Source organism: Anser brachyrhynchus (assembly GCF_964034855.1).
Source record: "Anser brachyrhynchus genome assembly, chromosome: 10".
Classification (NCBI taxonomy): Eukaryota; Metazoa; Chordata; class Aves; order Anseriformes; family Anatidae; genus Anser; species Anser brachyrhynchus.
The window spans coordinates 864,346-879,453 of NC_137705.1; the positions used below are offsets into that span (position 1 = coordinate 864,346).

General features: G+C 52.8%; 1 protein-coding gene across 6 annotated transcripts in view; it reads left to right on the top strand.

Moving 5' to 3' along the window:
* Positions 1–15,108, top strand: part of SSUH2 (ssu-2 homolog) — a 34,109-nt gene that overhangs the window by 8,981 nt on the left and 10,020 nt on the right. Inside the window, exons 4-11 of one of the 6 annotated variants that reach the window (XM_080605453.1) lie at positions 752–859; positions 1,325–1,402; positions 2,115–4,181; positions 5,307–5,397; positions 10,140–10,210; positions 10,650–10,719; positions 13,610–13,691; positions 14,952–15,081. In XM_080605453.1, the coding sequence (XP_080461579.1) occupies positions 10,695–10,719; positions 13,610–13,691; positions 14,952–15,081 (237 nt within the window). In that variant the 5' untranslated portion in view covers positions 752–859; positions 1,325–1,402; positions 2,115–4,181; ... (1 more) ...; positions 10,140–10,210; positions 10,650–10,694. Of the gene's footprint in view, positions 1–751; positions 860–1,324; positions 1,403–2,114; positions 4,182–5,306; positions 5,398–10,139; positions 10,211–10,649; positions 10,720–13,188; positions 13,533–13,609; positions 13,692–14,951; positions 15,082–15,108 lie in introns of those variants that run through there. The other 5 variants (XM_080605454.1, XM_080605455.1, XM_080605450.1 and 2 more) reach the window with 5 other exon arrangements.

The following is a 15,108-nucleotide window of genomic DNA, read 5'->3' on the forward strand; positions in this document are numbered from 1 at the left end:
GCCTACAAATAAAACCATCCTCTCAAGCCCTGGAAGGGGGGTTAGTCTCTTAATAACAGTGCAGAATATAGAAGCCTATTTCTAGCGTTGGGAGCTTTGCACGTGAAAGGCTTCAGCTGCTCTTCCCTGTTTGTTCTTGCCCTGACAGAACGCTTCAGCATTGTCGCTGCTTCCCTCTGCCTGGCAGTGCCTGTCTAAGTACTGGGATGGATGCGGGCTCCCGTCTAACCTATCCTCCCCACAAAATAGCAATTTTAGAGCCAAGGTCGATGTACAAGTGGGGTTCCTGTGGCACCAGTAGGCTGGATGGCAGGACTTGGGTGGGCACTGCAGGTAGGATGAGCACTACTCACAACAGAAGTGAGGACCCCCCCAGGCAGCAGAGGGCCAGGGGCCGGTCTGGCCCTGAGCCCCCCCTGGCTGTTCCGTGCTGGTTGCTGATGGCCGCGTGCTCCTGCCTGTGAGGCTCAAGTTGTTGCCACTTGCACTGTAAAACCTAGCGTCTTCTGCTATGCGGTGAAGGTAAGGACTCTGCAGCAGGAGAGATCCAGGCGTATACCTCATCCCAGTGCGAGGCAGACATATCCCAGAGTCCCAGTACAGTTCATGATTTTCGGTTTGATTTACTGCTTGGGAAGATGGGTTTTGGAGTGGAAATGAAAACTCGGTGGTTATTGCTAGAGCCTGATGTCAGTTATGTTCTAATTTCTGCCCTTGATAAATGATAGCACTGTAAGTATTTTCTTCCCAGCTTGTCGTTTCATCCATCAGCCTACATGTTATGTGTGCCCTTGCAACCTGCCCGTGGTCTTGCAATCGAAACAACAACGCTGGCGTGCTCTGGGCCATGTGAGTGGAGGTGAGTGCGTGGTGGGAGCTCCGGAGCAGGAGGAGGAGGGCAGAGGCGGCTTTGGTGGAGGCGGGTGCTGCTCTGGCAGTGCTGAGCTCCCCATTCCCGGGGAGCAGCTGAATCCTGCTTGTGGCTGGCCTGGCCGTGTCGGCGGCTCCTCGTCTCCACACACCTCGGCCACAGGCTGGCGTGGGAGCTGTGCAGCACGGGCACTCAGAGAGGCTTCTGTGCCAAAAATAATGATAGCAGGGGAATTCAAATAGCCCTTTGCAGCAGTGCTGTGCCAGCCTGCCTGGAGAGTGAGAGGAGCTGCGTGGGGACAGGCGGGAGCTCGTGGTCCTGCAGGTGATGCTGGGGTTGTGGGGCCAGTGGGAAAAACCTATAGGGGTGAGCACCTCGTGGTGGGGGCTTTCTGGTGGGGAGAGCGGGGATGCTGCTGGTGCTGCCTCCTCCAGCTCTGCTTTAATTTCGCAGAATTGCCTGGAGACCTGCTCTGCATCTCAGTCTGCTGAGTGAGTAGAGGGTACATTGCGGGGCCAGGCTGGGTACCAGGTAACTCCCTCCTCTGCAGCCCCCGTCAATACAAAGCACGTTTCCTCTGGGAGATACCAAATAACACAGAGGAAGCATTACCTCCGTATTTTCAGCAAAATCTCAGTTATTGAAAACAAAATAAACCACGTCTTGAACAAATATTATGACATTTCATTATTCACACTAAGCGTGATAAGTGAGTTGTTTTAGGGACTGTGGTACATGATTTATTTAGCTTGGATGTGGGTATAAATTCAATCTTTGAAGGAAGCATTGTAACTCTGTAGGAATGCAGATGCTCTCATGTCCACTGGAGCATAGCCAGTACCTAGTACCTAATTTGTATTGTTTTAGTGTAAACAGGGCACACGAGGCCCTTCAGAACTTACAGAAGCCAGGTGATTTTGCCAGTGCCTGTTAAAGAAGAACTGCAAAATGAAAGCTGTGTATCAGATCTTCAAGTGGAGAATCGTAGGATGGTTTGGGTTGGAAGGGACCTTCAAGCCCATCTGGTTCCAACCCCTGCCATGGGCAGGGACACTTCCCACCAGACCGGGTTGCCCAAAGCCTGGCCTTGAACACCTCCAGGGATGGGGCACCCACAACTTCTCTGTGCCAGGGCTTCACCTTATAGTGAAGAATTTCTTCCAAATATCTAATCTAAACCTACCCTATTTCAGGTTCTTAGGAGGAATAGAATACTTTTTGTTTCCTTGTCTTTATCTTACAGCTTTGTTGGATCAGGGCTGTCCTTTTGGTTTGCAGCTCATCTTCTCCCTGCTGCTCTTCAACCTCCGCTCTTGAAGGCTGACCTTCTGGAGATGTCCCAGTGGAAACTAGTGCTGAGCACTTCTGCAGAAGTTTCTGGTATCGGCTGCTGCATGTAGCATGTTCTCAGTCCTCTGAATGCTTCCTCATTCAGGGGCCGGAGGTGGGCCTGGGGCTGGAGCCTCGTGCCCTTGTGTCCCCTCCATAGCCCCCTGCTGCGGTGAGGGGCTCAGCCGGGCTGGGGCACGCGGTGCCCGGTGGGTCCAGGTCTGGTGCAGGAGTCCGCATGGTCTAAACTGCAGGTGCTGGACATGGTTGGGGACCTGACTGGCTTGTAGCTACTGGAGCAGTTGCTTCTTCTATGACTTATTTTTCTGTCTAAGTTTTAATTTTTGCTTCAGAGCCCACGACTCTCTTCTAGGCCTCCGTGATGGATAGCTGCTCTACAAACCAAGCTGTGCTCTATTAAAAGGAACATTTTAGCTGCAAGACAAGATGGTGAAGGCTGCAAGAGCTGTCAGCTTTTTTCTTGTCTTCAAGTATCCAAAAGCCAAATCCCATGACGTGCTGCACCCTGTATCTGCCATGACTAAGGCTACTGGCTGTCAGCAGCTCCAGCAGGGGCTGGCGGTGCCACCAACCCCTGAGTGTGCTTTATGCTGGAGCTTTCCAAGAGTTAACACAGGACTATTTGCATTTTTATGGGTGTTGGCTGTCTAGGGCTATTTATGACAGCAGAAGTAACTGAATTAATATTCACAGACTTTCCCCTGACTATACGATATAAATTGTGAATGGTTGTGACAGTGTGCCCTTGTTCAAACCACAGCATGGCAGTTGCTTAGACTTAGCTGGACAATACTTGTGCACAAATTTAACCTTTCTTGAAAGAGTCCTGGGACAAATGGGAGCTTTGCCATTGCCTTCAGCAATGCGGGAGCAAATTTGGTGGTCACAGGATGATGTAGGAAAAGCTGGGCTGGGTTCTGGTGTTGGTGCAGGGCAGAACCTCCTGCAGCCACGTAAGCCCTCAGTGCCCACGCTGGTAGCTGAGGTGAGCCATCAGCTCCGAGCTACAGGGCAGCTAGGCTATGGGGTTGTGTCAATGGACAGGAGACTTCAGGGCTGTCAGATCCAGTCCTGGACCTGAGCAGCCTTCCAGCTGTCACAGAGGCTTTGCTGAATCCATTTAGGCCTGAAGGACTTTAATATGGACTTTCGTGCCGTTTCCCGTAGAAAAGTGTGTTCAAGCATATGCTAACCCTCCAGCCAGCCCACCAGGGTCCTGGAGCGGCTGGGGCACTTGGATGAGGAGATGTCTGCCCCGACCTCGTGCTGCACCTCAGGGAGTTGTGGTGCCCTGGTGGCCTCATCTGAGCCCAAGCAGACAAGCCTTCAGCAGGCCCAAGCCTTCAGCAGGTGCTGAAGGAAAAGTGCTGAGTGAGCCACACTGAAGCTGAGTGAAAAGATGGGCAAAAAGAGAGAGTGGAAGAATCTACAACAGTCTGGATGGAAGAAAAAGTAGAAGAGGGTCTAACAAGCTCCCAGCTGTGTGAGAATCAAAAGGGATTGTCTGTGCGTGTCAATCCCTCATTGGAACCAGTATCCATATGTGGAAGAAAGTGATGCTGCTTTTCTTCTTCCACACACTATTTCTGGTGCTCTCTAAAGTCATGTCCAAGACTCGCTGGTATTTCATGAAGAAAACTCAGTCTTCAGGGAAAGCAGTGCCAGAATACCAGAAAAATAGATACTCTAATAGCCATGTGATTGAATAAATGTTATTCTTTCCCTTGTTTTTATAATAAGAAAAATAATTTTGTGAGAAAGCTTTATCACCGCAAAGATTGACATCTTCCATCATTTAAGCCTTTCTACTTAGATACGGAGAGGAAAGGGAAAAGTTGCACATCCCTGAAGAAAACAAGCGAGCAAAGTGCGCCAGAGCCTCCAGAGTGCCGTGCAGCGGCCCCAGGGAGCCTGCAAAGGCCGCTTGGGCATCGGACAGATGGGCAAGGTAACGCCACAGGTAACACATCGGTATTGTGCCCAGGTTACCTGTGCCAGAGGGAGACGCTGCTCTGCTTCCTTGCAGAGAGGAAGGGCCTGGCTCCAGCTGTCTCCTTGTAGGGGAAGGAGCGAGTCTGACAGCTGCTGTGCATGGTCTCCTCTCATCTGTTTGTGTGTCTTCTACTGGGAAGGGAGAGCCTGGACGCAATGTGCAGGGCAGGGGGGGTGCCAAAATGCACCTCCCTGGGTGGGCTGTGGTACCCGGTGCAGTGCCATGGGTCCCAAGGGGCAGGCAGGTCCCTGTTCTGGCCAAGGCCAGTGCCGTGAGCCTGGATCTCAGCGAGTATTGAGATTTAGCCACCGGTCCTTGCAGCAGGGGTGGAGAGCTGAGAAGTCCAGGGGTGCACACAGTCCCATCTGGGGATGAGCTGCCCTTCCTGACCTACCAGCAGGAGTCTATGGCGAGCTAAACCATGTCCCTTGGTGATGAAAAACAGCCTGAAACCCTGCTGTTACTGTTGGTTTGGAGCCCTTTCTTGGAAAAAGCCAAAATTATGCATCCTCAGGACACAGTGGTTATAAGCAGAAGGGTAACATTTTCCAACGGTTCTTTCCCAGGCAAATATAAATACACATGTGAATATTTTGTGTGCTCATGCCTGTTTTGTCATGTTGTTGGCTGCAACTGCCCCTCCTCCACCTAGGCAGAGCAATCAAAAATGCCATTTTGACATTTTCAGCTGGATTTTTTCCAATGCTATTCTGTGGGTACTTTGAGGACCAATGCACAAGAAAGCTTTGTCTGCTCGTCTATCTGTTGGGAGCAGGGCAGAATGTAATGAGCTTCAACACCCTGGGGAGGCGCTGGGTGTCGGGAGGACCGTGTCCCACAGCAAGGACTGAGGTGGTGGCTGTCCTCCCCACCCTGGGGAGCCTCTTCTGCTTCGGGGTGGTGGGGATTGGGCCGCCCCTCAGGCCACGGCCACCCGGTGACTTCATGATGTTTTGGGAAGCACGGCCGTGCCCTTGGTGGGCCTTCGCCTCCTGGTTTGGTGGCACCACCATGCTGCAGTGAAACACAGGGGGGACATCTGGGGGAGCAGGGACACCTTACGCACAGATTGTGCTTCTGATTTCTTGCTAGACTCACAACTGTTTGTGGACCGATGCCCAACCAGAGCTGCATCTCGTTCCATACAGCTGAACCTGATCTCGTGGTGCTGAGTGAGGTGAAACACAGGTACGTAACGTGCATGGGCTTCCTCACTGTGCGCTGAGACTGGTTTTCTCCGACAACAGGGACAACCCCTGTTTGGGGCAAGGGAGTGATGTCTGCTCCACCGGTGCTGCTGCCGGGCTGCAGGTACAAAGGCAAGAGGATGACTTGTGTTTCAAAAGCTTGCTGTGGCTGGTGGCCAGCTGGAGGAGAGCTTGAGGAGTGGGCCACGTGTGGCTGCGGAGGGGGCTTGGCGTCTGAACGCTCTCAGCTTCCACCCCTACCTCCCATTTCTTGGGAACAAGGATATTTGTTACTCTATTAGGGATGGTCTCAATGCCCCCTGCAGCTCCAGGTTTCTGGTTTTGAAATTTGACAGTTTGGCTTCAACCTGCAGCTCAGAAAGTAGCAGGGGCTGAGGCCAAGCTCCCGGATTGCTCCATGTTGGTAACTCGAGGCTCGCTCCCGGCTGCCTGCAGGGCATCAGCAGCGCTGGGGGCAGAGGGGCCCAGGTACGCAGGAGGGATGGGATGGAGGCAGCCGCAGGGGTGGGTGAGAGCTGCGTGGAAATCCCCAGCCACAGCCTGCTGCATCGCCCTCTCCAAAGTGCCTGTGGTCCTTTAGGAAGGACGCTGGTTTGGGGTGTGTGGAAGACCGCAGAAGTGGGTTTCCTGACAAGGTCTTGAAGGTGGCGGTGGGATGGAGTTCCTCAGTGATGAGCAGTGCTTGGCAGTGAGATTGTGCTCATTAGCATTTAAGTAGCGTAATTTCAGGTCTGGATACAGAGCAACCTGAGTAGCCTGAGGTGAAGTTTAGAAAGAATTTGAACTGTCAGAAGCAGGAAAGGACTTTTGAAAACATAACACTGTTTTCCCCGTTACTTGTGTAACTAAATCAGCTAGCCCATGTGTCATCTACAGTCCAATCTCCTTTTATAGTAAAAAGAAATATTGGAGGGACTCAGAGCCAAATGCTGTGTGGTTTTTTTTGTCAATCTACATTGTTGGCATGACTTCCAGAGCTGCTGAGCTATCAAATCTGGAAGTCAGGAGAAGTGAGGATGGGTTGCACCTTGCAGGGCCGGTCTGCATCCCTGCTGCATGCCAGCGAGACCTTGGGCAGCCCCGGCACTGCCGGTACCCGGCAACAGAACGCTCTTATTAATGGGAGTCAATTTCTTCAGCATTTGTGTGAAGGAAGATGGGGAGACAGGTCCTAAAATTGTCCTTCCATAGCAATACTTGTGCAAGAAATATGTGACCTTACGAGCCAAAATTGGCCTGGCCTTGTACCAGGACCCAGCTGTCTCTAAAATGGTTGGATCAGTGCAAATGAAAGCTTTGGGTTTAAGGTATTCACAGTGGGTCAAATGCAGTACCACTTAGGCGGTGGCCACACTCCAATAAAGATGACTGCAAATTTTCTTTTGCTTCCTTCACAGCTCTGTACCCTGCAGGTCTGAATACTGAAATGACACCGTGCACCAGGTCTTGCCTTCATCTTTCAAAATTGATTATAGGCAGGTTTGTAGCTGCTGCTCTGCAAACAGTGTGTGGAGAGCCGTGTTTGACTTGCTGACACAGCCACTGGTAATTGTGGCAAGTAGTGTTCAAGTCTTATTAAAAAAAAAGAATCAATCTTGATGATTAAGCTAAAGCAATAAATGGAAGAGGGCAAAGTAAGCCCAGAGTCCTGGTAGTGAAATGCACTGCAGTCAGCAGGGCACTGTTGATTTCAGGGATCCTTCAGCCCAGCTTTGAAATGCGATCGCGCCTGTTCTGTTGCTGCTGCAGTGTTCAGTGCTTTTGGGATGTTTCACCTTCCCTTGTGACCCTTAAACAGATATGGCTATTCTGTCTTTAAAAATGTCATTAATGAAATATTAGGGGACCTTTGGGAAGGTTCCCCTACATTTGTATTTAGTTGGAATTGAAATTTTGGTGCTGGGACTTCAAAACTTTTGTTCATGTATTTAATTAAAATCTTCAGTACTAGTGGAGAAGTTTGATAGGCTGAGAATCTTTAAAGATGGGTCTAAGCATTGCTGGTAGTATTCCGATAAAATAGTTTTTATTTTAAAAAAGTTTTTACATAGATCCTTTAAAGAAAGTGAAGGAGAAACTTTCATGAGGGTGACTGGTGAATAGAGGTACTTCTAGGTGTTTTGATTAAAAAAAAAAGTTGGATAATGGATTTGCGAGCCTTAAATGTTTTGTCAAATTGGATTGATTTAACTAGAATTTTGTTTTGGTTCAATAAAGTACGGGACGGAGGATCTGGGCATGGGAAATTTTGATTCTATCAAAATATTTCAGCCTTTGATTTGGAAATGACTTTCCCTACAGGATTTTCCATCTTACCTAACGAGACACGGGAAGCGAACAGCCTAAATATTTGACTGACGCTTGTTCTGTATCCAGCGGGCTTGTTTTGGTTCAGACAAGCCAAGCTTGCATCTTCCCTCATGTGTTTAGAAACGGGCGTGGGGACTGAAGGCCCCGAGGTGCTGCGAGGGTCCGTGGGGCTTCGCGGGCTGCCCGTTGCCGCAGCGGGTCCCGAGTCGCTCAGCACCTCCGCGTCCTCACCCAGCTCCGGCACAGCCTGGCTGCGGCCACGGGCAGCGCTGGGGCTGTTCGGACACGGAGCATTTCGGCGCTCTGGGTGCCCCCAGGTGCTCCGCGCACGCCGCAGGCTGCGGAACCCAAGCGCCGGGGGGTCCCGGGGCGGCCCCCGGGTGGCGGCGGGCGGCGCGGTGCGGGCACGGAGCGCGGCCCCGCAGCACCACCTAGCGCGGCCCCGCCGCACCGCTGCTCCCCGCAAACCCTCCCGGCTGCGGGCCGTGGGTGGGCTTCGGCCAAACGCACGGCTCCCAGGGCCCGGCGCCCTGCGGGGGGCCAGCTGCGGGTTGCCCACCCGTGCGCCCAGGGCGCTCTTGGCAGCGCGCTTCCCCCACGGCTCTGTCACCGCTGCAAAAGCAATGGAAAAGGTTCTGGTACTGGGAGCGTTAGGTGCAGCAAATGCCACTCGGGGAGCAATTTTGGGAGGGTGAGGTGAGCACACAGGGCACCAAGCACCCTCCTGCAGGTGGGCACCCTGCTGGCCCTGGTGGTGCCCAGCAGCAACGCTGCCAGCGGGGCAGGTGGAGATGTGCCCCGCCGTCCTCTATCATCCCCGTGCCATCCCTGCCACCCGCTGTGACTTTTCAGGCGGATGAGGGGTGGGAGAGGAGCAGCAGTCCCGGCACTGGCCCCTGTGCAAGAGGAGCAGCAGGACTTCTCCCAGCGTTGCTTGTTTGCTCTTCGGAAAGCGGCGGGGAGGTTAGCCCCGAGCACGCAGAGGGTGGCGGTGGAAGCCAACGTGACTTCCAGTGCACCGAGTTGTAGCTGCTCGGGGGCAAACCTATAACCAGATCTTTTCTGAGGTGGGGGCTCTGCTCGTAGGGAAAATCACTGATTTAGCCTATAAAAGAAACCTCCACATGGACAGCCTTAAACGAAGCAGGAAAATTGCTGATGAATCTTGACTGGTGCTTTGGTCCTGCTGCCCCCTGCAGCATCCTGGTGTTGCTGTGGCACACACCAGAGCAAGCCTTCATTTCAAAACCACCGAATTGTTATCTTCAGGTCTGTATTTTTGGATAAGTATCTGCTCTGTGTACCTATTCTGACAGTTATTTTTACTTGTTAGAACAACCATTTTTTGGTGCACTGTTATATTTATTACTTCTTCCCTTCGTGACTTAATGATAAGAAAAGATAACTCTGGTTCTGGCAAGAAGCATTGTTTTTCTGCTTTAAATAATGATAGTGTTTTAATAGCTGCAGATAAAGGATTAGCACTTGGACTTGGCAAAGACCTGCTTTTACTGCTTGAAATAGTCTGGAGTGTGCGTTTGGAGTGGGCAAGCTGCCACTGGAAAGGATTTGTACCCACCCAAAGGAACAAAGCCCAGCTATTTTTACTCCTGGGATAAAATGGGACAGGGCAGAAAAGCTTATCTCGGACAGGTTTTGGGTGAGCGCGGCTCATCGGGGCACTGCGCCTGGCCGGCCGCTCCTGCTGCGCGGGGCAGGCCCTGGGGCAGGTCTCCTGGCAGACCCAGGGGCAGCAGCCACCCTCCCCGGGCTCCTGCCAGGCGTGAGGGGCGCAGAGGTGGCCGCTGGTGAGCGGTGGCACCGGGGGGCAAGCAGTGCTGGGAGCCTGGCAGGGAGGGAGTGTGTCCCCTCTGCTCTGGGGGCAGAGAGCATCCGTGACACCTCACCGGGTTGCTCAGGCAGCAGAGGGAGGTGTGAGGGAGGAGACAACAGTTGTACGACGGGGTAAGAATTGAGGATTATGGGGCTGCTTCAAAGCCTATGGATCTCTGGGCAGCTTTCTGTCAGCTGGAGCTACATCAGGCCCCATCTGACGGGAGGAAAACAAGATCCGGTTTGTACTAAATTGGATCAAAAGTACTACCATCTGAAATTGAAAACCTGCTCATGCAGTAAGAGTGTTTCACATGACAGCACAAGGAAGTGAAGAACATTAGGAGACATAGAAGGAAAAAAAAAAAAAGGCCAGAAATGTCGCTAGGGTGTCCGGAGGGGTTTTGGACAGGGGCTGCTGTCTGTGTCTGTGTCCCTTTGTACCAGCTGCTGCTGCTGACTTTTATTTACTTCAGTAAATTTACTGCAGTAAATAAAATTCGCAGCAGCAGCAGTAACAAGTGCGTCCATCGCTTTGCACGTGGCCTTCAGTTCTGAGCTGCTGCTTGCTTTCCAGGTGCATGTGGCTGACGCACAGAGGTGTACTGGTGAAGCACTGCGTATGTCTCCAGGATCTGCTCTCAGGTTAGCAAGTCCCTAATAGTTACACCAGAAAATGCTAACACCAAGAGCTGTGGGCACGTGGAGCTTCACGCGGCGCCGTGTGGGTGCGCAGGCAGCCCCCCTCCTCAGCCGAGCAGTGCCCCGAGCCCACAGTCGGTGTTGTACCTTCTCCGGAGGAGGAGGCACACACGCCTCGCACCACTGGGCTTCAGGGGCTGCAGCACACGTGTTCTTCACAGTTCCTAACATCTTCCTCTCCAGTGGGTCTTCACTTCAGGAAGCCAGCGTGGTGCGCGTGGGCTGCTTGGCACTTTCCTTCCCGGCAAGTTTCTGCTTTGTCCAGCTTTGACATTAATTCATTATTTCCCAACATCTGCGTTGTTTGTTAGAGGGGAGTGGCTCGGGGGGGCTGGGTTTCATTGCTGCCAGCACAGAATTCACAGAAAACAGTGTATTGCAGGGGAGATTGCCAGGACGGGACCATCTTTGCTCCTCACCTTTGAAAATGGAACAAGAAGTGAAAGCAGACAGTAAGTAAAGCTAAAAGTAATAGATTGCATGCCATGCTGATGAGTTTCTCTATTAATTTTATTCAGTTGTACTTCTTAACATATTTCTAAAATGTGTTTTCAAGCAATATGTTAAAAATTAACTGTTTCCAGAAGGGAACTCCTCTTCCACCAAATGTCCATGTGTGCACTCTTCCAGCCGGTGCTTGTGGAGAGGGTCAGTGCGTCTCTTGTGCCGTGTCTGCGAGCTGCAGGTATTGCTGCTCACTTAGGTCCAATGAAAAGCCTAAACTGAGGCTTGTTATCTTTTAATAGAATGCTGCTTAATCAAAATATCTCTCATGATGGCACTTTGATCTTATGCCCTTGACTATATCTTCTTCATTAGAAGTTAATATGGTTCCTGAAGAAATTCTAATTACACGGTGCCCCAGTGAAATATCGCTGTCACTGTTGCTGCTGAAAAGTAATTGAGTTCTGAGGTTCCTTAATTTATGAATGAGAAAAGCTTTGATTAGCTTTAGAAATAATAATGCTGCAGGAAGTTTCTGTTTAATCAGACGGAAAAAAAAAAATTATTCACTGTGGTCCTGGGGGTGCCGCATGCAAGGCTGACTTCCCGCTCCAACAGCCAACTAGTCAGAAGCGAGTGAAGTGATTTATGGCGACAAAAATTGCAGCGTAACTGACAGGTTTTGCCGAAGACAGGACTTTCACAAACTTTTTGGCTGTGGGTTCTATCCTAAATCCACCGAAAATGGGAGTCTTTCTGCTGATGTCAATGGGCTCTTGGTTAGTCGCTGCTGGCCAGCTGCAGCGTTTGCAGTCCCTGTGGCTGCCTGGAGGGTGGGAAAAGCAGCGTGGCCTTGTGCTGTGCCTGAGCCTGCAGGCGTTCTGCCGGCTGCTTGGTGCCAGAGCTGGATCGCCGTGATGCAGAGCAAAACCTGGAGTATCTGATGAGGAGCAGCCTAAGCGCTGAACTTCCTGGCTTTGGTCAAAGTCCATCTCAGACTTATTGTTGTTTCAAAATGGAGCGATGTGTTCATGTTTATACACTATTGTGATTTCCAACATCATCGCCGTAGCAACAACCACGCTGTTGACTTATTTGCTCCAGATTTGGGATATTTTTAACCAGGTCATTTAAACCATTTCCATTGGACTGGAATTTGGTGCTTATCTCCATCTTTTGTTGTAAACAGGTTTTAATTTAACCTTTTTGCATTAAAAATAAGCGTTCAGGTTCTCTTCATAGTGTGCATAGAAATCCAGTACATTTTGGAACTATCAGAGAGGATTTGCTCCGATAGTTCAAATAAGAACCCGGGAGTTCACACTTCTGGGGTGTTTCTCTGCAACACACCGTGGAGAAGCACACTTCTTCCTCTGGCCTCCTGCCCCAGGCACGCCGAGCACGGCGCTCACCCGCAGCAGGGCTGTGCCTGTCTGAATGAGCCCAGGAATAAAAGGTGTGTAAAAGCTGCATTTTCTGAATGAGAAATTCACAACATTTTCAGTAATATTTGTTTCCTTTTCCTTGTGAGTACAGCTGCGTGCAGACGTACCAAACCACCCCAGAGCAGAGGGTCAGGCGAGGTGCCTCTGCCGGGAGCGCTCCCACCCTGGGGCACGGAAGACAAAGTCGGAGCTTTGGCTTGCTGCGAGGCACGGGCTGTGAGCTGGGAGGCCAGTGAATCCACAGCGCTGGGAGACACTTTACCCCTGCCTTAGGAAGATGTTTCTGTGTTTGATCTAGACATGGCTAAGACAGTCGCACTGAAGGCACCTTACTGATTTATTTTTTTCAAGGAACCTCTCTGTAGTGCTTATCTCTGAAACCTGTGCTCCTGCAGCTGAGGGACAGCCTTGTCTTTTGCACGAGCAGTGTGGCGTTTCAAGTGAAGCATGTAGTTTATTTTAATAGGAAGAAATAATGGAGAGATTAATTTAGCCTCCTGGAAGAAAGGGGAATGCTCTCAGAGGAAAAGCCCAGTAAATCAAGTTGATGGATGGCTCCCCTCAGCCTCGCTTTGTGCAGCTCCCATCGCCGGCTGTTACCGCGCTGGCATTTCCTGGCCCTTCCACAGGCTCCTTGCTCACACAGACTGACGTTTCATAATCAGCCGCCGTGATAGGAAAGGCCACTGGAAAAAAGGCTAAATAAAAAGAATTGTTTCTGCATTAGGAGCCGGGAGCACCAATTGTTAGCAGTGGTTATTTTTAGGGTGGTACTCAGGGAAACAAACCCCACAAACAGAACTGAAGCGAGCTGGAAACTTTTAGAGAAGGCAGTTGCCGGGGGAGCAGAAACTCCGAGGCGCTCAGGGGCAAGGCTGGTGCTGCGGGTGCCGGTGCTCAGCCCCGCCCGCGGGTGCGCGCAGCTCCTGGCCCCCGAAGAGCCGCGGGGGGGCAGCGTTGCTCCACCGCGGTGCAGGGACCGCGCTCCCGGGCCGCCGGGCGGGGGCACGACGGCAAATCCGTCCCGCAGTGCGTCCCGCATCTCCTCTGCGGCCCTGGGGGCGGGCACGGCGGGCCCCGCACCGCACCCCCGGCCCCGGCCCCGTGCTCGCTGGGCAGCCCCTGGAGGCCCCCCGGTGTGCGCTGCTGCAGCCTCGGGGGGGGGGGGGCTCGGCTCCGGCCCCTGCTGAGCGGGGACACGGCCCCAGCACCGCCTGCTGGGGGCACCCGGAGCGTCCCGGTGCGTGGCTGGGGCGCCGCTGGGATGAGCCGGGGCAGCACTGGGACAGGCTGGGCCGGCCGCAGCTCCTGGCGGTGGTGCAGGGGGCTCGGTGTGCAGTGCGCTGCTGTCCTGGGAGCGGCTTTGGCTGCCACGGGTAAATCTTAGCGCGTTACTGAGCAGTTACCTTCAGTTTCAGTTGGGCTTGAATTCCTCCTTACCTCTTTCCCGTAGGAGCCAAGCCAGTGGCACCACCTCTGGGCCTGGCGGGCGAGCTCGGGCAGCAGAGGATCAGCCCCCCCTTCCCGCAGCCCAGGTAAGCGCTGGGGAGGTCGCATTTGGAGCGATTCCCTTGGCTGAGCCCTTTGCCCAAGCCCCCCGGGCTGGTGGTGCCCAAGCCCCCCGGGCAGGTGGTGCCCAAGCCCCCGGAGCCGTCAGCACCCCACGGTCCTGCCCTTGCCGCGGGTGGGAGGCGGTGGGCAGGGGTCACGGCTCCGGTGGGAGGCTGGGAGCTGCCGAGAGTCCACGGTGCTGCCTTGGGCCTGGGAGAGCCTGGTGGCACGGGTGAGAGCTGAGAGCGGCTGCGGCCCCGCGGCTGGGCTGGTGGCATTTCCCCTGCCCCACGGGGCAGAGCACAACCGCTCCCAAGAGGCAGGGCAAAACTCACAGAGTTTTCCTTGGAACACCGGTGGCTAGCCTTTCTCTCAGGGCTTGGTTATTCTGCTTGTACGTACTGTTCATTGTCTTTTTTTCCTCGTCTGATTTTCATCTTGAATTTCAAACACAACCAAAACAAAACCCAACCTTTTTCTTCTGCACACAGAAAAAGAGCAAAAAGAGCATGAAAAGCAACATTTGATCCAAAGTAACGTGGGGTGGAGGGAGTCTGCTCCTGCTGCTTTCCTTCTCCACAGAGGTTGAGACTGGATAGCTGGTGGCATTACATTGCTCAGCCAGAACGAGAGGGGAAAAAATGACTGCTAGACAGAGTGACCTGCCCAAACTTCTCACGGTTTTGAAAGGACGGAAAAGTGAATAAATAAACATAGGAGCTTTGAATTCATAAGCGTCCAGTAAACTTAGAGAAACAGAACCTGATCCAGAATAAAAGGAATCCAGAGTCTCGAGAGGACCTGTTAGGTGCAGCTGCGTCTTAGGTTTCCTCCAGAAACGCTGAGCTCGGGACGCGGGTGGGTCCCCGTGGGGCAGTGCCGTGACACGCTGCTACCACCGTGGTTGCGGGCAGGGCAGCTGTCAGTTCGCGGCTTGCAGAGCCACGGTGGCATTTCAACCCAGCTCTCAGTGCAGCCTGCTGAAGGGCAGGGTTTGCACACACAGTATTTGCTTTAGACCACGCTTTCCTAATGGCCTTAGTGATATGACACGGAAGTATTTTTAGGAGCAGAAATCTCTTTTTCTTTTGTAAGAAGAAAGATTCCAGCAGTGGCTGTGTAAAGGATGTGGGTGCTCCCAGACGAGCTCTCCTTAGGTCACTTTTGCAGTAAGTTAAACGCGCTGTTTCCAGGCCTTTAAAGCAAGTGCAGAGCAGAAACCCGTTGGTGTCGGTTCCTCGCAGCGTCCCCCCGCTGACGGAGGCGGCGGCCAGGAGAGCCCTGCTGCGCTTCGTGGCCGCCAGGCGCTGCTACGGGAGCAGAGCGGCGGCGGAGCTGGTCATCCGGGAGCTGCGCCCGCGCGTCACCTACCGGGTGAGGACACCCAGGGGGCCTCTTGGG